At 44.9% G+C, this 21497-nt stretch overlaps 1 protein-coding gene across 10 annotated transcripts in view; it reads left to right on the forward strand.

Moving 5' to 3' along the window:
* Nucleotides 1–21497, forward strand: part of MYO1B (myosin IB) — a 142050-nt gene that overhangs the window by 43133 nt on the left and 77420 nt on the right. For all 10 annotated transcript variants that reach the window (XR_014517631.1, XR_014517632.1, XM_083467662.1 and 7 more), the window contains one exon: nucleotides 10485–10600. Coding sequence is in view for 8 of the 10 variants with exons in the window: in XM_083467662.1 (XP_083323788.1) it covers nucleotides 10485–10600 (116 nt within the window). In the remaining 2 variants the exon portion in view is untranslated. The remainder of the gene's footprint in view (nucleotides 1–10484; nucleotides 10601–21497) is intronic.

Below are 21497 nucleotides of genomic sequence, written 5' to 3' on the forward strand. Positions count from 1 at the left end.
GCACACCCTTCCCACCAAACCTTCACACACACACACACACACACACACAGAGAGAGAGAGTAGAGTTGGAAAGTACCGCAAGGGTCATGTAGTCCAACCCCCCTTCTTGCCCAACATGGGGTTCCGACCCACGACCCTGAGGTTAAGAACCTCATGTTCTACTGACTGAGCCATCCCAGCAGTAGAATATCTCCTATAGAATTGTAGAGTTTGAGGGCCATCTAATTGAATCATCTGCAAAGCAGGGAACTCGGCTAAAGCATCCATGACAGATGGCCATCCAACTTGCCCAGAAACCTCCAAGTAAGGAGAGTCCATAACCTCCTTGGGAGACTGTTCCACTCTCAAACAGCTCTTACTGTCAGAAAGTTTTTCCTGATGTTTAGTCGGACTTTCCTTTCTTGGTCATTGGTTCAAGTCCTACCTTCCAGAACAGGAGAAAACATCTTGCTCCATCTTCCATGTGACAGCCCGTGAGATACCTGAACCTCAGATTTGAGATCTTTGAACCAGCACCTCTCATTTAGAGTCTTCATGATGCATTTTTTAAACAAAAAAACTTGGGGAAGATCAAGAAGTGGTCTAGCAGTTCTGTCTGCACCACGAATTCAGCATGTGTTGGGGGCAGGAAGCGTAGAGGGAAGAGAATAGCTGTTACTGGCACCAAGGTAGAAATGGAGAGTGGCTGTGAGTCTCAAGGTAAACCACCTTGAGAGGTAACTATAGAATGAGTCACAGGCAAAATTGTTCTTAATTTTCTTTACTCGAAAGGTAGGCTGTCTATCCCATAAGTGCTGGGTTGCATAAATCACATATACCTGTCTACCTTTGCCAGTTTAGATTCTGTATTCTGCCCTTGAAACAGCTTGGCCGTTCAATTGGCCATGATTCCTGTGTTAATGAAAGTATCTAATCCTCCCGATAGAATCAATAATGATGCAATGCAGAATTACATTCTCTCCCTTTTTGGCCCGAGGACTTGAGTTAATGCATTTTTGTATTTATGATTTCCTGGAATAAAAGAGGGGCAGGCACTCCCCTCCTGCCTCTCCTTGTCAGTCTTCAACGGCCAAGTAAATTTTCTTTCAGCTTTATTGATCCAGTGCAGCGAGTTCTTTAAGAGCAGGGAAGAGCGCCATCTCTTCTCTTCCACCCCACCCTCTCAGTCGCTGCCTCACCATTTACTGCCTTTGACTTGGATCCAAGAACTAGCATGCTGCCTTCAACTAACTAGGGGAGAGATGAATAGGTGTGTAAAGCAGCTCTCTTTTAGAAGGTGCAATGAAATGTGCTATGGCTGCGTCTGATTTTCAGCCTATTAACAGATCTGTAAGCTATAGTGTCTTAGATCAGGGGAGGGAATCGGTGGTTCCCCAGATCTTGCACTGCAGCTTGCATCATTCCTGACAATTGGACATCCTGGCTGGGGAACATGGAATATAGGGCGAGATTCAGCAAAGTTCCTGCATGCGCAGAATAAGGTCCACAACAGGGTTCCCACCACCCTTCTCCCCTTGAGCACAGAACAAATCTGCTCTGTAGGCTTCGGAAAACCCCAGAACATGCTTAGGGAGGCACAGGGCAAAAAGAAAGGAAAAAGTCCTGCTATGTAAGTGGACTTCATTCATTGCCCACATCTCCCACTTAGTGCAATAATGAATTCCTCCCATAGAGTCCAATAGCATCTGGAGGGCATCAGATGCTACGAATCAACTAGTTGGTTGATTGGACTGCCTTAGTGATGCAAATACTCTTGATTGTCCTCAACTCTTAGTGCTACCAGACTTATTAAAAGGCCTTTTGATATATTACAGTTTAATTTCAGTATCTGACTTAACTTCTGTGCTTGTGGCTGTTGTAAATGGAAGCAGTTATTCTTAAAAGGATTTCTATACAGTGGTACCTCGGGTTACATACGCTTCAGGTTACATACGCTTCAGGTTACAGACTCCGCCAACCCAGAAATAGTACCTTGGGTTAAGAGCTTTGCTTCAGGATGAGAGCAGAAATTGTGCAGCAGCGGCACAGTGGCAGCAGGAGACCCCATTAGATAAATTGGTGCTTCAGGTTAAGAACAGTTTCAGGTTAAGTACGGACCTCCGGAACAAATTAAGTACTTAGCCCAAGGTACCACTGTACTGCTTTTCATTTGGAGAAGAAATGCCATGCGATTTTGCAAACACATAAAAGCCAACAGGAAAGCAATAAGCAAAACCAAAATGTGGGATAGCTCAGTGGGTAGAACATGATGCTCTTAATCTGAGGGTCATGGGTTTGAGCCCCACGTTAGGCAAAAGATTCCTGCATTGCAGGGGGGGTGGACGAGATGAGCCTTGTAGTCCCTTAAAGGTAAAGGTAAAGGGACCCCCGACCATTAGGTCCAGTTGTGGCCGTCTCGGGGGTTGCGGCACTCATCTCGCTTTATTGGCCGAGGGAGCCGGCGTACAGCTTACGGGTCATGTGGCCAGCATGACTAAGCCACTTCTGGCGAACCAGAGCAGCGCACGGAAACACCGTTTACCTTCCCGCCGGAGTGGTACATATTTATCTACTTGTACTCTGACGTGCTTTCGAAATGCTAGGTTGGCAGGAGCAGGGACTGAGCAACAGGAGCTTACCCTGTCGCGGGGATTTGAACCGCCGACCTTCTGATCGGCAAGTCCTAGGCACTATGGTTTAACCCACAGCACCACCCGCGTCGTTGTAGCAGCTCTACAATTCTATGATTCCAATATGGGATACCAGTAAAGTAGTAATATAGGGAGAGCTGATAAAGAAGACAGCTTATATAAGAAAGAAAAGGAAACAAGGAATATATTTATTAGAACAACAAATAAGAGAACTTGAGAGAGAAAATTTAGAAACTTGTGCTTCAGAAATCTGTAAGCAATTACTCCTGGCTTGAAAACAAGAACGGAAAAAAGGCAAATATGTGGCAAGACCATTGAGATTAAAAACAAAAACAATAAACCCCCGAACAAATAAAAAGATATTTGAGAAACTGAACAAAGCTGATAAATTTCTGCCCCATATGTTGAAGAAGGAGGAGATAAATGAATAGCCCTATAAACCACCACCCCACCGGACAAGAATGGGCTCTAACACCCAAATAGATTGTTATGAAATTTAATAGAACATAATATAAAATGGAGAGTCCTTTATTGACTGAGATTAATAAATTCTTAAACTCTTTAAAATTGTCTAAACTAAAAGAAGAGGATGTAAGGAAATTGAATGCACCAGTTGAAATGGAGGAAGTAAAAGCTGCTCTAAAAGGAATTGCAGGAATGGATGGACTTGTACCATAATTTTATTTTATAAGGGAGCAGCTTTGACACACTAACCTCTATGATTAATTCAATAAAAATGTCTAAAAACATGCCAAGAACCTGGGAGAATGCCAAAATAGTAGTTGTTCTTAAAGAAAACATCCTAAAACTTCATTGTATAGTTCTTTGTCATTGTTCAATTACAATGTAAAGTTATGGACCAAAGTACTAGCTAACCGTTTAAATAGAATAATTGAAAGAGAACAACCAGACTTTGTAAAAGACAGAAGAGTGACACAGTGTAATAAAAACAAATAAAAAGAACCAGGAGCATTTCTTTTTATGGATGCCGGAAAAGCTTTCGACCATATTGAATGTCTGTCTGTATCTGTATTTAATAATAATAATAATAATAATAATAATAATAATAATAATAATATATTTATAGCCCCCCCATCTGACTGGGTTTCCCCAGCCACTGTGGGTGGCTCCCAACAGAATATTAAAAACACAATCAAACATCAAACATTAAAAATTTCCCTAAACAGGGCTGCCTTCAGATGTCTTCTAAAAGTCAGATGGGAAGGTGTTCCACAGGGCGGGCGCCACTACTGAGAAGGCCCTCTGCCTGGTTCCCTGTAACTTCACGTCTTGCAGTGAGGGAACTGCCAGAAGGCCCTCGGAGCTGGACCTCAGTGTCTGGGCTGCACGATGGGGGTGGAGGCGCAGTTTTAGAAACTCATATATATAAGCTAGGCACCAAATGACCCCTTAAACCTGGGTTATAGTCACCCCAGTGGAACGTCTGTTCACCAGTTGGTTAAACTAGATGACTCTTGGGAACCCCTTCCAGCGCTACAGTTTTTCGTTTCTATGATCTTAATTACATTGCTTGACTGTGGCTCTCTCTCTCTTACCACAATTCACTTGTCCCAGTGTGCAAGAAGGAGAAGCACACATGATGGAAATGGCATTAACTATGGACTAAGTCAGAGGTTTTTAAACCTCTGTGGTTGCCAACCTGGCTGCCCTGAAATCTCCACATATGCACAGCTGGACCTGCACCAATAGCAAAATGTGCCTGGCGCCTGGGGAATTTTGAACACTGGACTCATGAAGAGACTTCCCCCTTCAAAATGCCTCTAGCTTTATCCTTCCCAGATCCTGGAGCCTTGTAAGAAGGGGAAACAGTACCCACTCCTTCAGCCGCCTCTCTGCTCCAAATTGCAGCGTCCTGAGACTGTTTATAATTTTTTTCTAGTCAGGGCTTTGTTACCCACATTTGCATATAATGTATAATTTGCCCCTGAGGTGATAGCTAGGTGTGGGTTAGAAGCTATGGTTAAATCCGTTATAGTTCAAAGCAAGAAGTCAAAATGGAAGGTTTGTCATTTCGGTGTCTTTTTTGGAGGGTTAATTACATAACCAGGTTACAAATATTCCAGGGTGGGGAAGCAATAGCATTTTTAAAAATACTCTTTCTTTTTCCTCCCTAGCAAGGCTTACAAGCTCTGCTGAGCAGGTCCTTTAGCCTCTAAACATAGGTACCAGGGCACACATGTCTATTAAAGAACACTGGAAGGGACGTTGCGGGACAGGGAAGACTTTATAAAGACTATGTGCTCTTTGAGCAAAGGAAGAAAATGCTCCTAAGTACTTATAGAACCGGGTTCTGAAATTAGTTACGTTTTTGTCCGTATGGTTTTCTCAGGGCCACTTTGCAGGACTTGGGTGTCCAGTTGCGGCCCCGAATTACAGACCGGAAGGACGTGCTTAGAAAATCGAACAAAATTGGCTCTTGACCAGGAGCCTACTGAATGTTGGACTCCCCTTCGATTATTTCATGTGGCGTTGGAACATTTTGGGACTTGTTCTGCCTGAGGTGTTGGTGAATGTGGGACTTGATTAATTTAGACTGAAGCCAACTGTGGCCTTATCAGCAAAGTTTATATGGGCTTATATTCTTTCCCCATCTCTTTGGTTTAATATTAGTGTTTCCAATTCTTTGCAAGCTTATGCCCAGGTTCTGGCACATACATAAAAGCCAGCACACACATCAAAAAGCTTATTTATTGGATGCAATAAAAGTGCTGCTGCTTTGTGGGCAATAACCAAAGGGCTATGCAAATGTCATTTTAAAGCATGCTGTGGCAGCATGACATTTGGGTCACCGCTAATCAAATTTCCTCTCTTGCACCCTGGTTTCAAAGATTGGTTAAAATGGGCTTGCCAATCTGTTCCCAGGGGAATCTGGTTAGTGTCTTGTTGAGCTTCAGCAATCTTGCTTTCTTCATGAGGTTTGGAGCTATCTTATCTTAGGATAATGATAGTCATGATAATGAATAGTCTGTGGTGCAGCTAAGCCAAAATCTAGGGGTCTGCAGCCCAGGGGTCCCCTAATGACTACATAGAGAGCAGCAGGAGGTGGAGACAGCGACAAACATGCCTCAGGTCTGTACCTGGCCCAGCACCAGCAAGCTGGGCTCCCGCTGGTCTCCCCAATATGCTTTCTTCCAATATGCCTTGAAATCATTTTATAATTGGTGGTGGCCTGCCAGGCACATACATGGTTGTAGATCTTCATTTTATTACTTTTATTTTACTGTTTTATTATCGTAAATGGTTCTTATTTCCTGGTTTTAACACCAGGACGGCAGAAGCAAGTTCTGCTTTATTTCTGTAGTCATAGAATCATAGAATCATAGAGTTGGAAGAGACCACAAGGGCCATCAAGTCCAACCCCCGGCCAAGCAGGAAACACCATCAGATCACTCCTGACATATGGTTGTCAAGCCTCTGCTTAAAGACCTCCAAATAAGGAGACTCCACCACACTCCTTGGCAGCAAATTCCACTGTCGAACAGCTCTTACTGTCAGGAAGTTCTTCCTAATGTTTAGGTGGAATCTTCTTTCTTGTAGTTTGGATCCATTGCTCCGTGTCCGCTTCTCTGGAGCAGCAGAAAACAACCTTTCTCCCTCCTCTATGTGACATCCTTTTATATATTTGAACATGGCTATCATATCACCCCTCAACCTCCTCTTCTCCAGGCTAAACATGCCCAGCTCCCTTAATGGTGCTGGGATTTAAGCAGAGGTGGATTTAGGGCAGCATGTCCGGTTCCTCCAATAGGGCGCCTTCCTGCCTCCTTCCCAAAGCCTAGTAAGTGCTAGACTTTGGGAAGGAGGTGTGAGGGCTCTGACACGGTCATAGAGTCCTCCTGCCTCCTTCCCCAATAATAATATAATAATTTATAATAATAGTAATTTATTATTTATACCCCACCCATCCGGCTGGGTTTCCCCAACCGCTCTAGGCGGCTCCCAACAGATTAAAAACAGAATAAAACATTGAACATTACAAACTTCAGGTGTCTTCTAAAAGTCAGATAGTTGTTTATTTCCTTGACATCTGATGGGAGGGCATTCCACAGAGTGGGCGCCACTACCGAGAAGGCCCTCTGCCTGGTTCCCTGTAACTTTGCTTCCCACAGTGAGGGAACTGCCAGAAGGCCCTCGAAGCTGGACCTCAGTGTCTGGGCAGAACGATGGGGGTGGAGACGCTCCTTCAGGTATACTGGGCCGAGGCCTTTTAGGGTTTTAAAGGTCAGCACCAACACTTTGAATTGTGCTCGGAAACGTACTGGGAGCCAATTTGGGTCTTTCAGGACCGGTGTTATATAGTCTTGGCGGCCGCTCCCAGTCACCAGTCTAGCTGCCGCATTCTGGATTAGTAGTAGTTTCCGGGTCACCTTCAAAAGTAGCCCCACACAGAGCGCATTGCTGTAGTCCAAGCGGGAGATAACCAGAGCATGCACCACTCTGGCGAGACAGTCTGCAGGCAGGTCGGGTCTCAGCCTGCGTACCAGGTGGAGCTGGTAGACAGCTGCCCTGGACACAGAACTGACCTGTGCCTCTATGGGGAGCTGTGAGTCCAAAATGATTCCCAGGCTGCGCACCTGGTCCTTCAGGGGCACAGTTACCCCATTTAGGACCAGGGAGTCCTCCACACCCGCCCGTCCCCTGTCCCCCCAAAACAGTACTTCTGTCTTGTCAGGAGTCAACCTCAATCTGTTAGCCGCCATCCATCCTCCAACCACCTTCAGCTTGGTGAATGAGAATGGAGGGCTCTAGGATCTTCCCAGAGTCTCACACCTCCTCCTCAAAGACCAGTAGCCTCCCTTACCCAGTTTTGCGAAGGTGGCGCAAGGGTTGTGTGGGGGATGTCAAATTTTGGCCTTTGCACAGGGCGCAATGTAACCAAGGTCCACCCCTGATTTATGTAGGATCACCATATTTCAAAAAGTGAAAATCCAGACACAAAATATGAGAATGTGCATGGACACCACTTTGGGCGCATGTTTTGCTTCAACCTATCTGGATAGTAGTGACAGTTGTAAAGCATGCAGTGGTGGAAGGGTGGGGAGAAACGTCCATTGCGTTCTTCACAATTGAAGTAATAAGCATAGCCTGATGAGAGCATTGAGTTCAGGGTCAACAATCGCTCAGCTGCACCACACCACTGTGTGTGCTACAGTGAATGGCCTTTTCTATCAGAGGTTTTAATGGGCTTTCATTGCAGAAATTGTTTGAGCATGATCCAGGGCATTCTGCCATATTTTAGAATGTGTGAACTTTTTTGAGATGAGAGCGTCTGGTAAGAAAGAACTGGTATTAATGAATAGGGGAGGCAGAATTTCTAGAAACTCTGAAATGATTGGTTGCTAAGGTACTCTGTTCCAGAGTTTTTACTGAGCATGCATGTATATGCTGTGCTGATTTTGGAAGAACACTTTGTGTGCTCTCACAAAGGAAGATCCTTGTAATATTCTTACTGCAAACCTCCAAAAAGGCCACTTCTGATTTTACTTCTGGGGCAGAGTAGCGACTGTAATACAACTTCTTGCTATTTTCCTGTTCTTTTTTTCACCTCTTGCCAGTTCAAGGTGCCTTTAGACCGAGAGCAACCAAGAGTGTCCACTGGTACTTATTGCCTCCAGAGCAGAATAACATTCTATTTCAGGATAATCTCTTTTCGCTTCCTTGGGTCAGTGCCTCACAAGCCCTTGTGGGCCCAGTTCATTATTGTATTATGTCACACAGTGATGGGATGAGTGGGAACTGGATCTGTCTACTTGCTGGCTTGTCTTTCTTTTGGATCTCAGCGGCTCAAATCATGAGCCGATCCATGGCTTTGCAATGGTTTTAGTGCTGGCTAACACATGTTAGGGGACGCGGGTGGCGTGGTGGGTTAAACCACAGAGCCTAGGACTTGCCGATCAGAAGGTCGGCGGTTCGAATCCCTGCGAAGGGGTGAGCTCCCGTTTCTCGGTCCCTGCTCCTGCCCACCTAGCAGTTCGAAAGCACGTCAAAGTGCAAGTAGATAAATAGGTACCGCTCCGGCAGGAAGGTAAACGGTGTTTCCGTGCACTGTTCTGGTTCGCCAGAAGCGGCTTAGTCATGCTGGCCACATGACCCAGAAGCTGTACGCCGGCTCCCTCGGCCAACAAAGCGAGATGAGCGCCGCAACCCCAGAGTCAGCCACGACTGGACCTAATGGTCAGGGGTCCCTTTACCCTTTACCTTTAACACATGTTAGAACTAGTGTAACATGGCAACAGCCAGATTCCATTCATCAGTCTTAGCGAAGTGTGTGTGTGTGTGTGTGTGTGTGTGTGTGTGTGTGTGTGAACTATTAATGCCCAGATAAGCCAAATTGTGGCCCAGGCTTACACAAACGTCTGTGGCAAAGCAGAGAGAGGAATTCAGATCAATGTCTTCCTGTGCTTTGATCACGAGACCAGTCCTTTGGGGCTGCAGTTCCAAAATAGTAGCAGTATAAGAACTCGCAGCAAGCCGTAGATATTCTAATCCCTTCGATGCTGTGGCATTTACTTCCCCCTACCCATAGGAGTTCTGTTTTCCTCGCTGGAATGCAATTGCACTCATTCCATGCTCAAGGAATTAAGTCATTTATATCTGGACTTGTTTATACTGGAGTCCTGGTGGGAAGGAGGGTTTTGTGTGGGAAAATTCTCTTTCCCTGGCGTTCCACCCCCCCCCTTCCCATTACTGGGACTGTAACACAGTTAACTTTGGAGTGAATCTGTAGGTGACTAAATTAGTGCAAAGAGTTCTTTCCGAGTCATACCGAACCCAAAGCAGGGACTTCTTGACATACTTCAACAAGAGAACATGGATGTGTCCCTCACTAGGCGTCGTTCTTTGACCTCTTGAAAAAAATGGGATATTTTAGGATGTGGTATACTGGATTTGGAGCACACTGGTGAACAGCTGGTTCCTCACTCTCAGAATATCAGAACAGCTTACGAAAAAGAAAAATAGCACCCCCAGTTCTCCTCAGACGACAACCTTTTGTATCTTGCTTAATTTCCCCTTACGTTGTCCGAAGAAGATTCCAACCCCCCCCTAAGAATTTGAGTTCAAATATGCAATGCCTTTGTGCGGTAGTTGTTTGAGAATTCCCCCCCCCCTAGTTTCTTGAGACCTTTGCTGATTATATGGTATCAAATCACAGTTCATCTGTCTTCACTTCCATCTGTATTTTCCTCTTGCCATTCAGTAATGAGAGATGAAGTCATCCTGCTTTTTGAGCATTTGTAAAATACGAACGTGACGTTTTGCCAAAACGCTCTTCAATATTACTAAATATGAAGGGCTCCCCACCCCACTTTGGGATTTACAACCTTTTAAATGGAGCAGCAGAGCCTTTAGGGTAGGTTATAGCATAATGCTTCTCACTTTGTAAAGCATGCACAGGCCTAAACAAATCCAAAAACATTCTTCACAGAATCACAGATTCATGGAGTTGGAAGGTACCATAGGGGTCATCTAGTCCAACCCACTGCAATCCATGATTATTTCACCCAGTGTATGACTCCAACCCACGACCCTGATATTAAGAGTGTTATCCTCTACTGACTTGCTGGTTTTGTGTTCTTAAAGGCAAAATAATATTTCATGATGAATTCATCAAGTTAATCCTGTATTTCACTTTTCTTTTTAGAATTAAAGCTGGGTGGTTGTTTTTTAATTTGGCCAGTTTTGAAATTTCCTTCGTATTTGGGGAGTTCAGGTGATAATTGTTCCAATGCAAATGGTATGGTAGAGAGAGGTAAGCATTCCTTAACGTGTTTTGTAAGTTAAATTGTCACATCAGCTGTTAAAACTCCACTGTGCATTCTTTCTTTTCGGCAGACTTACATCGGTAGTGTGGTGATATCGATAAATCCATACAGATTGCTCCCTATTTATTCCCCGGAAAAAGTGGAAGAATACAGAAACAGAAACTTCTATGAACTCAGACCTCACATGTAAGTATGTAAAAAGTTTCAGGTTCTTCTTCTTCTTCTTCTTCTTCAAGAAATGCAGTTTATAGACGGGAACAGCTGTTTCCTGCAAGTCACAGAATGTGTTTGATCCATCGTGCCTTTGATTAGCTCTAAGTTTATTCGCATAATTTTTTGTTCCAATGGAAGAAATCTGGATATTTTGTTCACTGATTGTGATAGAAGTTGGTCTTACAGATGACATTGCTTTCTAGTTATATCTTAGGCCAGAATTAGATGACACAGCAGATGCTTGGTGGCCACTGAAAATAGGAGCCCTGTGTTTTGCGCTCTCTCCTACTCTTCCTGCCTTCAGTAACTAGACCTGACTGGGAGGCAGGGAGGGAGAGGAAGTGGCTGGAGGAGTATTTGCACATGAATGGATGGACCTGGAAAAGTTGAAAGGTTAAGCTTACAAGGCAAGCTGGGTTAGGAATACCTGCTTGCTGAAATGGTAGACATGTCGCATGTAATGTTAAGTCAAGCCTCCACGTTCCTCCCCTGGTCCTCCTGCTGTTGCCATGCTACTTCTGGCTAAGCTGTGGTCTGGCTTAGCATTACCTCTGAATCTCCACGAATCATGTGCTGGGAGCCAAGAACAAATCTTGGTTGAAACTCGTGGCGTATCAGGAATGAGACAAACTATGAGCCCAACTTTGGAGGTCAAATGCAAAGCCAGACCGTGACTTAGCCCTGGGAGGCATGTCATCAGCAGGATTGGGGAAGGAGGGCTGCAACCACAATCTTCAGTTTTATTATTTGTGCTAAGCCGCGGTTTACAAATGGAGATTCCCAACTCAGTTTGTTTTGTAATGTTAACTGGGTCAAAGTGCCTTTCTTCCTTTAAGCAGGGATGTGGGCCCTCTGTCCTTCATCACTCCCCTCTTTTCCTTCTTCCTGTCACAAAGCCACTTCTGGCCTGCCCAGGAGGTGGGGTTGCGGGCTTCACACCCACCCCCCACGTGAGCGGGGGCTGCTTTCAGCCCCCGCGAGAGCAGGGGAATCTCGGCCGTGTCTGCCCTATTTAGGGCCGGCGCAGAGGGGGCTCACCCCCAGTGAGCGAAGGGTGGTCCGTTAAAGGACTCCGGGGGGCGTGGCCCTGTCTGAAGCCTATGGAGGTGTGGGCCAAAGGCACGCCCCCGAGCGGTGACCCGGGGGAGCTCCTAGTCGACGTGCCTCGGCGGAAGACTCCCCCAATATAGTGTTAACCCTTCCCCGTGTCTCCAGCAAATGGGCTGGAGCCGGATAGTCGTTAGGACCAATGCCTAAGCCAATGCCTCTCATTCCTGAATTCAATAAAGTTGTGGCCTGATTCGCCCATTTAACCTTAAACCATGGTGTCTCGTGTCTTTATTTATCCTGGTGGGGGGCGGGAACTCGCCACGCAATTTTAGTTGCGCTTTCTATTTATAAAAAACTTCCCTGTCACCTCGCTTTCGCCCTTGCTCTGTATCAAGAAGGTTCGGTGATTAAATGTTCTGATATCTCTGCAAACCGAAACCTTGTGAGTTGAGATTGGGTATATGTAATTCCAAATTGAGAATAGGGCTTTGCATATATATCCCTGCTTTTTCACCAAGGGACACATGGTTCACCCTCCTCCTCAGTTAATCTGTACAATGACCCTATAAGGAAGGCTAAGAGGCTGTGACTGACCTGAGATCAGTTGAGCTTCATGACTGCGTGGGGTTTGAATCCTGATCTCCCAGGTCCTAGTCCGACACTCAACCACTACACCACACCTACTTCCTAGAGTACTTCTGCTATGGGGGCAGCTATATAAATTAATTGTTTGATGTTTTGATGTGTTGAGGGTTTTTTCTTTACAAATGAAGCTGTACAGAAATGATGATGACGACGATGATGATAAATTCCATGGCAAAAAAAGGTGTCTAGACCTTCCATTGTCGCTACTGTAACCTAGGCTTAAGGTGCCATTTGGCAATTCGCTTATGCCTCTGAGTTTCTAACTGCTGCCAGTTCCTTCAGCTGGGAGTTGGTGGGAGTTGCAGTTGAGGAACAACTCTGTTCTAAGATTTACTTGTACTCAGATTCTCAGTCTGGTCCTTTTTGGAAGGGATGGGGGATTTGTTCTTTATCCATCACCCCACTCCTTTTGTTGCTTTTGCCTTCTCAGAAAACTATTGAAATTGTTTAGTTCTGTGCGACAGGAGAGGATGCCTGGTATAGGAATAATCATGGCAATAGCCTGAGCCATCTCTGCATTCTAGGCACTCCCCAGTGTATCAATAGCATCTGTAGAAGGATCACTAGGAAAATCCCCAAGAGATAACAGGAATCTGTGTTTGCCAAGGAGGCCATGAAATCCTGATGTCTACCAAGCGAATAAGTATTGGCATTCAATGTCAATGAATTGGAAGTCTCAAGCACCGCCTCTGAGACCACCTTAACTACCGCTGCGATTTTGCTGGAGGGCAAAGAAAAAAACTTTTGCTGATGTGCTTTGTGTGGTTCTGGCCCACTTCTGCCCGATCTCAGTTTGAGCAGCGAGGGAAGAATGTGCTGAGGAAGCAGGAAGGCAAATGTCAGGCTAAGAGGTCATGGGATGTGCAGTTCTGTATCACTGGAGAACAAATTAAAGACAGGCATCAGGAAAACAAAATCTTAAATAACAGTTCCTTCCAACTTAAGTTGATTCCCTCTTATCTGGTATTCATGTGCTGCTTATTAGTACATATGCATACCCTCCAACATTTCTCTGATGAAAATAGGGACATCCTATTCATTAATAATAATAATAATAAATACCCTGCCCATCTGATTGGGTTGCCCCAGCCACTCTGTGTCTTCCAACATAGTAAGAACATTATTAAACATTTAAAAGCTTCCCCTTACAAGGCTTCCTTCAGGTGTCTTCTAAAGATTGTGGAGTTACTTATCTCCTTGGCATCTGTTGCAAGGGTGTTCCCTATGCAGGGCTGCCTTCAGGTTCTATAGATACTTATCTCCTTGCCTCAGGGGTCACATAACTCCATACCCAACAACATTTCTTTGACGAAAAATAGGAACGTCCTAAGGATAGCTCAAAGGGGCGTGGGTGGCACTGTGGGTTAAACCACAGAGCCTAGGACTTGCCGATCAGAAGGTTGGTAGTTCGAATCCCAGCTCCCGTTCCTCGGTCCCTGCTCCTGCCAACCTAGCAGTTCGAAAGCACCCCAAAAAGTGCAAGTAGATAAATAGGTACCATTCCGGCGGGAAGGTAAACAGCATTTCTGTGCGCTGCTCTGGTTCGCCAGAAGTGGCTTAGTCATGCTGGCCACATGACCCGGAAGCTGTACGCTGGCTCCCTCGGCCAGTAAAGCGAGATGAGCGCCGCAACCCCAGAGTCGGTCACAACTGGACCTAATGGTCAGGGGTCCCTTTACCTTTACATTTTTAAGGATAGCTCAGCTAGTAGAGCATGAGACTCTTCATCTCAGGGTCGTGGGTTCAAAACCCACATTGGGCAAAAGATTCCTGCATTGCAGGGGGTTGGACTAGATGACCCTCATGATCCCTTCCAACTCTACAGTTCTATGATTAGGACATTCTGGGATCAAATCTGAAACTGGGACAGCTTCTGCAAATCTGGGACTGTCCCTGGAAAATAGGGACCCTTGGAGGGTCTGCATATGGCTTGAGTTGCATTCAAATGTGGCAAGGTAGGGAAAATGTGTCTTATGAGGACAGGCAAGGCACTGTCTCTTTTTGTTGACATTTTAAAAACACCATTATCTACTAAATTAACCACATTTCTGGGTCCAAATGATGGATGCCCCCATCCTGTTCTTGGCTTCTCTGTTCTACGTTAATGGTAGATATTAGAGGCAATATTTAAATGTGTGTGTATATAAGCAAAATAATAGTTGTTTATTGTGCCCCCTCCCCTCAGGGTGGCAGTTTTGGGGGGAGAAGAGAGAAACCTCCTAAGTTTCCTGTTGCAGTATAGCCGGCCATGAGGTTATATATGGCTTCTCTTGCAGTGTTGTGCTTGGAAACTTGTTAATTACAGTTGCAGCCTAATTTTAAGTCTTACCAAGAATTGATACTTTTTAAAGCAATCAGGGTTCCAGTAAAACAAAAGTGAAAAGTAGACTCGGGCAAGGTAGGGTGGTCTCAAAAGGCCACTGACTGTCCTTTAACCTGATAATTATGTGCTGCTTAGCTTTCCTGGTTTCAGTATTGAACTGTTATTGAACAGTATTATGTACACTAAGATGTTAGGCCTTTTTGTGGCAGATATAATTCATGCATCTTAGCTGGAGCCTTGCAGGGGAGTGGTACCTCGGGTTAAGTACTTAATTCGTTCCAGAGGTCCGTACTTAACCTGAAACTGTTCTTAACCTGAAGCACCACTTTAGCTAATGGGGCCTCCCGCTGCTGCCGCGCCACCAGAGCACAATTTCGGTTCTCATCCTGAAGCAAAGTTCTTAACCTGAAGCACTATTTCTGGGTTAGCAGAGTCTGTAACCTGAAGCGTATGTAACCTGAGGTACCACTGTATTAAAAGATGGGGAAGAAAGCTTGGATGAATGGTTTAAAAATGTGTGCATAACTATCTTTTTATAGAACTCCCACCTATTTTGAATACATAATTCTCTCTGTGTGGTGTGTGTTCACATCAATCCCTGTGGAACTGGGTGGTGGTTTGAAAGCGTCCAGAAGGCATGGAGAATTCTGCTAACTTTTTCTAAAAGGAAGTTGCATTTATTTATTTATTTATTTATTTGCAGATTAGTGTGTAGGGGGTTGTGGAATTCACTGTGCAGCTATGCCTTCCCTCAGGCCACTCAGATCAATGTGGATGTTAACAGTGCGATGATGCAGATACTTTTGCATTCTCCCTGTCTGCGTGGAATTTGCCAGACATGCCCTGCAGCAAACTTCACCCTTAACTCCCGGACCCCATGAAAATGGTTGCAGGTTTTCAGCATACGCCTTAAACATTTTTGTCCTCCATAATCAAAGCACATACTTAATCTGTATGGAACTCTTAACAAGCACACATAGCACCGTGCAGCAGAGTGATGCTAATTAAAAAAACAAACACATTAGTAAAAATAAAATATTTGGTCTTGAAGCCCAGGCTGTTGAGAAGAGGCACACCAAACTAGCACATTTTTGGGGAAAATTAAGACGTCTCCATCCCTGTAGTGTAATGAAAATCATGAGCTCCAGGGCTTCTGGTAATTTGGCTCGGGTCAAAGCAGCCTCTCTGTCTCCAGTATTAGCAAATAAAATAAATAAATTGAGTATAGAGCCAATGACACGTATTCCTGAGTGTTCTTTGACCTTTTTGTAGACCACCTGAATGGAATTTAGGGGCATCCCAGTGATCTGTATGGCACTCTTTGAGAAACATCTTACGTACAAGTCACTTCTATCTTTTGGAAGGCAGACAAAAATATTCTGTTTGGGTAAGCCCTTATGGCATCAGATGTGGGGTAGGTGAGGAACAGGCCAGAGGTTCCCCATGGCTGCTATAGTTTATACCATGGCTTAACACATCTCCCCCAAATGTCAGTTGTAGTTGTGACTTCACTCATTGAAAACTGAAATATGTTAGTAGGCACATTTCTCATGAAAGAATGGGACATAGTGATGCTTGCACAGTTTGCCTCTTGAGTTCTTGAAGGACATGCACTTCTTTTCTCTTTTTAATGAAAATTGGGAATTGGGTACACCTAGTAGCATGGCTAGAATCAAGGTAAAGGTACCCCTGACCGTTAGGTCCAGTTACGGACGACTCTGGGGTTGCAGCACTCATCTCGCTCTATAGGCCGAGGGAGCCAGCGTTTGTCTGCAGACAGCTTCCGGGTCATGTGGCCAGCATGACAAAGCCGCTTCTGGCGAACCAGAGCAGCGCACAGAAATGCCCTTTACCTTCCCGCCGGAGTGGTACCTATTTATCTACTTGCACTTTGACGTGCTTTTGAACTGCTAGGTGGGCAGGAGCTGGGACCGAACAACGGGAGCTCACCCCGTCAGGGGATTCGAATCACCAACTTTCTGATCGGCAAGCCCTAGGCTCTGTGGTTTAGACCACAGCGCCACCCGTGTCCCAGAATCAAGGTAAAACCTGGTGAATCAGGCAATATGGCAACCCTAGTGGATACCTAAATTAAATTTCAGTTGGCACTCCTATCCTAAGACCTCCTCTAAAATACTTTGCAGTGCTCACTTCTTTGTGAAATTCCTAATGTTCTTGTTCTTGTATGTCAGGATTATGAATCAGAAATAGTTAAAATACTTTCACTAGAACACTGTTTAGATTTCCTGTTACTGGCAAGATCTCTTATTACTAAATGTTCATAGTGAACTACTGTCAGTCTTGCTTTGGTGAACAAGTTTATAAAGTAATGTTCATAAAGTGAGCATCTGGCGAGAGAACTGCTAACTTCAGTATTTCTGAATTGTATATGTGTATTTTCTTAATGAAACTTCTTTGTGTCTGGAGTATTTAATGGCCTGTAATTTTTTTTAGGAGATGGTATGTGCTTCTGCCCTCGATTCCACGCATAGGTATATTTTTAATTAATTGGTTCTGTAGGATTAGAATTGCATTGAGAGCTACATGTTGTTTATGTAATGGGAAGTGGTTTTGCAAATTGGTTTTACCAGATTCCGACTGTAGCTTAATGTTGTTGGGGCCTTTTCTCAGTGAGGAAAAGTAAAGCTGAGAAAACAATGCACTTGTAAACGTAAACACATCTGCACTCTTTGAGCACTGACACATGGACACTTCCATTGTAGACTACTGTGCGGCCTCGCTAGTACATTTAAAAAGAGAAAAGAAACACAGTCATTAAAAGATACTAGGTTGCTCATGCTACGATTGCCAGCTTTTTTTTTTTTTTTAATTGTGCCCAGTGCTTGGAGCCCTCTGGAAAAATGGATGAAGTTAGTAGTATTTAATGCAGAGGGAGTCTGTTCACAATTTAAAAGCTGATGGGGAGGCCTCTCCCATCTCACTCCTTGATTTCTGGCTACTGGCTTAGAAGCAAATCTAAACCACAACCAGGTCACTTCTATTTCTGGTTGGTTGGCAGCCCTTGTCTCCTATATGACCAATGCCCTGAAAACCAAGACTTCCCCACTTAGCTGCTTAGATGAGATCCTAGCTTTCCACATGTAACTAGGGTGGTTAAACATTGAAGCGGATGTGCAATTTTATTACAGTGGTACCTTGGTTCTCAAACTTAATCTGTTCCTGAAGTCCGCTCCGAAACCAAAGCGTTTCAAAACCAAGGCGCGCTTTCCCATAGAAAGTAATGTAAAACGGATTAATCCGTTCCAGACTTTTAAAAACAACCCCTAAAGCAGCAATTTAACATGAATTTTATGATCTAACAAGACCATAAAAGGAAAGCAATAAACAATGCTCGGGTTACATACGCTTCAGGTTACAGACTTTGCTAACCCAGAAATAGTGCTTCAGGTTAAGAACTTTGCTTCAGGATGAGAACAGAAATCGCATGGTGGCTGCGCAGCAGCAGTGGGAGGCCCCATTAGCTAAAGTGGTGCTTCAGGTTAAGAACAGTTTCAGGTTAAGAATGGACCTCCGGAACGAATTAAGTACTTAACCTGAGGTACCACTGTACTGCAGTCACACAATCAATCAATCAGTAGCTGAACTGGGTTCCACACAGTCACAAAAACAAAACAAAAAAGCGGCAAAAACAAAAACGCAAAATAAATAAGCAAAAACAGACAGACCTCAGTGTAACACTCAAAACGGAAGTGTGGCACTCAAATCATCAGCGTAACACTCAAAACAAAAGTACCACTATATTATTATTATTATTATTATTATTATTATTATTATTATTATTATTATTATTGCATTTATTATTAATAATAATTGTAATAAAAAACTACCCCATTGAAATTTTAGGAGCTTTGGTCTTGAAGATAGCTGGTCTTGGAGAGACAGATGCTTTAGCAGTCTTCAGATGTTTGCCCAAATGAGCGGGGAGAGCATGACCACACACTCTGCCTCCATTCTTTAGGGTCCCCAGCCACAAGGGCAGAGCCTACACACAAATTTTATGTGCATAGGTTCATTTAGACATTTACACTCTGCTTTGGCTGAGATTCCTGCATTTCAGGGAGTTGGACTAGATGACCCTTGGAGTCCCTTCCAATTCTATGATTCTGCACCAAATGTGTGCAGGGAGCAGTGTTTCCCAGTCTCCACTCTTCAAACATTCAGGCAAATGTCTGGACAGTAAACCCTAAGTTTGGTCTTAATTTTAGACAAGGAAATGTTCCCATTGTCTTAAAAAGTGAAATGTGAGCTGATCCTCAACTTGGCAAAGGAGGGAAGCCTTTAGTGAACTTGTGGCAATCAGATTAAGTTCTGAGATAGGAGTGACATTCTGACCAGGTGCGGTGGTGATGGGGGGGGGCATAATTTCACCCCCCCCAAGTAAACCTGGACCTAGCAGTTTCTGACAGGACAGTTTATGGATGGATTTCAGAAAACTGTAAAGCGTCAAACCCATCACCCAAATCCAAAAGGGGTAAGGGAGTCAGAAGTCAACATGGCTTAGTTTAAGTTGTTATTCTAAATAAGAAGTGTGAAGATGTGCCCTGTGTAAATGAAAGAGATGTAAACTAAAGTATTTGGCATGAGTGCTGATGGCTCTCTCTTATATTCCCTTTGTTCCTAGTAAATATGACCATTAGTTGTAGAGGCCCCCAGTTGCAATTAACAGCAGCTGCCTGTCCCTTTCATTGAAAATGTGTCATTTATGTTTAAGGCTTTATTTTCCCCCTCCCTGCTTCAATTTACAGCATACAAATGGCATCCATCTGCTGCCCTTAAGTGCCTTTGGCCATTATTCAAAGTAACAATAAGGGTGGCAGCAATAAGTCCTTAGAAACAGCTATTTTGCTGAAAAGCTGATAGCTTGAACCTCACCCCCTAAGCAAATCCTTAATAAATAGGCTAGCCTATTTTGCTTGTATTTTGGATTTTTGTTTTAACTGTCTTTGGTCTGGGAAGCTTTGGATTTATAAAAGGGAACAAAAGTTTCTAGCTATTAAGATACACATAATATTATTAAACGCGTACAAGATGGAACCAACAGTTTTTGATAACTTAAATGTTAAAGACTGAATTGAATGGTGGCTTTGGCTTAGAGCAATGGCTCCTCATTAGCCAAGTACTGCAGACCCCCTGATTTTCCAAAAGCCAAACCATGGACCCCTTGCTTTTGAAAATGTTGAAATCTCTGCGGTAGTTTTTCTTATGTGACTAGTACCACCATAGCTCCAACATGTCCCAGCTCAAATTGGGGATGCATGTCTTCCGGGACAAGTCCTAACATGAGTCACATGACCCACACGAGAGCACAGCCCCACCCTCAACAGATGTCCCAGACAGTTGATGGGTATGTACCATTCATTTGTCCATGCAGGTTGAGGACTTTATTATCTGTATACTAACATAGCAATCCCAACATAAGGTAAAGGTAAAGGTAAAGGGACCCCTGACCATTAGGTCCATCCACGGATGACTCTGGGGTTGCGGAGCTCACCCCATCGTGGGGATTCGAACCGCCAACCTTTTGATCGGCAAGCCCTAGGCTCTGTGGTTTAACCCACAGTGCCACCCATGTCCCTAACCATTGATTATTCAGAGAAAGAAGCATGCAAGTCAGAGAAATGGTAAAGAGGTTCCATTCCCCTTATATCTCTCCCCGCTGCCCCCCTCCGCCGATTGTAGGTGTAAACAGAATCGCAAAATTGAATTATTTCCCCAAAGGAAGTGAAATATTACATTGAAAGTAGTTATAATAAATGACAGTCCTCAATATTAACTAAAAAGAGAGAGAGAGAACAAATTTATTGTCCCTTTTCTGCTTTAAAAATACAGTGGTACCTCGGGTTAAGTACTTACCGTATTTTTCGCACCATAGGACGCACTTTTTCCCTCCTAAAAAGCAAGGGAAAATGTGTGTGCGTCCTATGGAGCGAATGCAGGGGGGAGGCAGGCGGGAAAAGCCCTCAAGAGCCGCACACAAGCTCCGTGCGCTCTTGCGGGCTTTTCTCTAGGAGGGAGAAGGGACTGACTGGCTGCAGCAGTCCCTTCTCCCTCCTGGGGGAAAAGCCCCCAAGAGCGGCACCCTCTTTAAAGGCTGCGCGGCTCCTGCGGGCTTTTCTACGAGGTGGGGGAATCCCCCCACCTCCCAGAAAAGCTAGGAGAAGCGCGCAGCCCCTTTAAAGAGTGCACGGCTTCTGCGGGAGTTGGGGGAAGCTGCAGCAGATTCCCTCCTCCCGGGCTCCCTTTGAAGCGGCAATGTGGGAGGGGAGCAGCTTACACTCGTGTAAGCAGCTCCTCTCCCACTTTCCTCCTTCAAAGCAACCACGGAGGAGGGAAAGAGGGGACCCATGGATCCTCTTCGCTGCTCGAGGCTGCAGCAGATTCCTCCTCCGTAATTGCTTTGGAGCAGGAAAGTGGGAGGGGGGCCGTTTACACTCGTGTAAGCAGCTCCTCTCCCACTTTCCTGCTTCAAAGCAACCACGGAGGAGGGAAAGAGGGGACCCATGGATCCTCTTCGCTGCTCGAGGCTGCAGCAGATTCCCTCCTCCCGGGCTCCCTTTGAAGCGGCAATGTGGGAGGGGAGCAGCTTACACTCGTGTAAGCAGCTCCTCTCCCACTTTCCTCCTTCAAAGCAACCACGGAGGAGGGAAAGAGGGGACCCTTGGATCCTCTTCGCTGCTTGAGGCTGCAGCAGATTCCTCCTCCGTAATTGCTTTGGAGCAGGAAAGTGGGAGGGGGGCCGTTTACACTCGTGTAAGCAGCTCCTCTCCCACTTTCCTGCTTCAAAGCAACCACGGAGGAGGGAAAGAGGGGACCCATGGATCCTCTTCGCTG

Source organism: Podarcis liolepis (genome assembly GCF_965112155.1).
Source record: "Podarcis liolepis genome assembly, chromosome: 1".
NCBI lineage: Eukaryota > Metazoa > Chordata > Lepidosauria > Squamata > Lacertidae > Podarcis > Podarcis liolepis.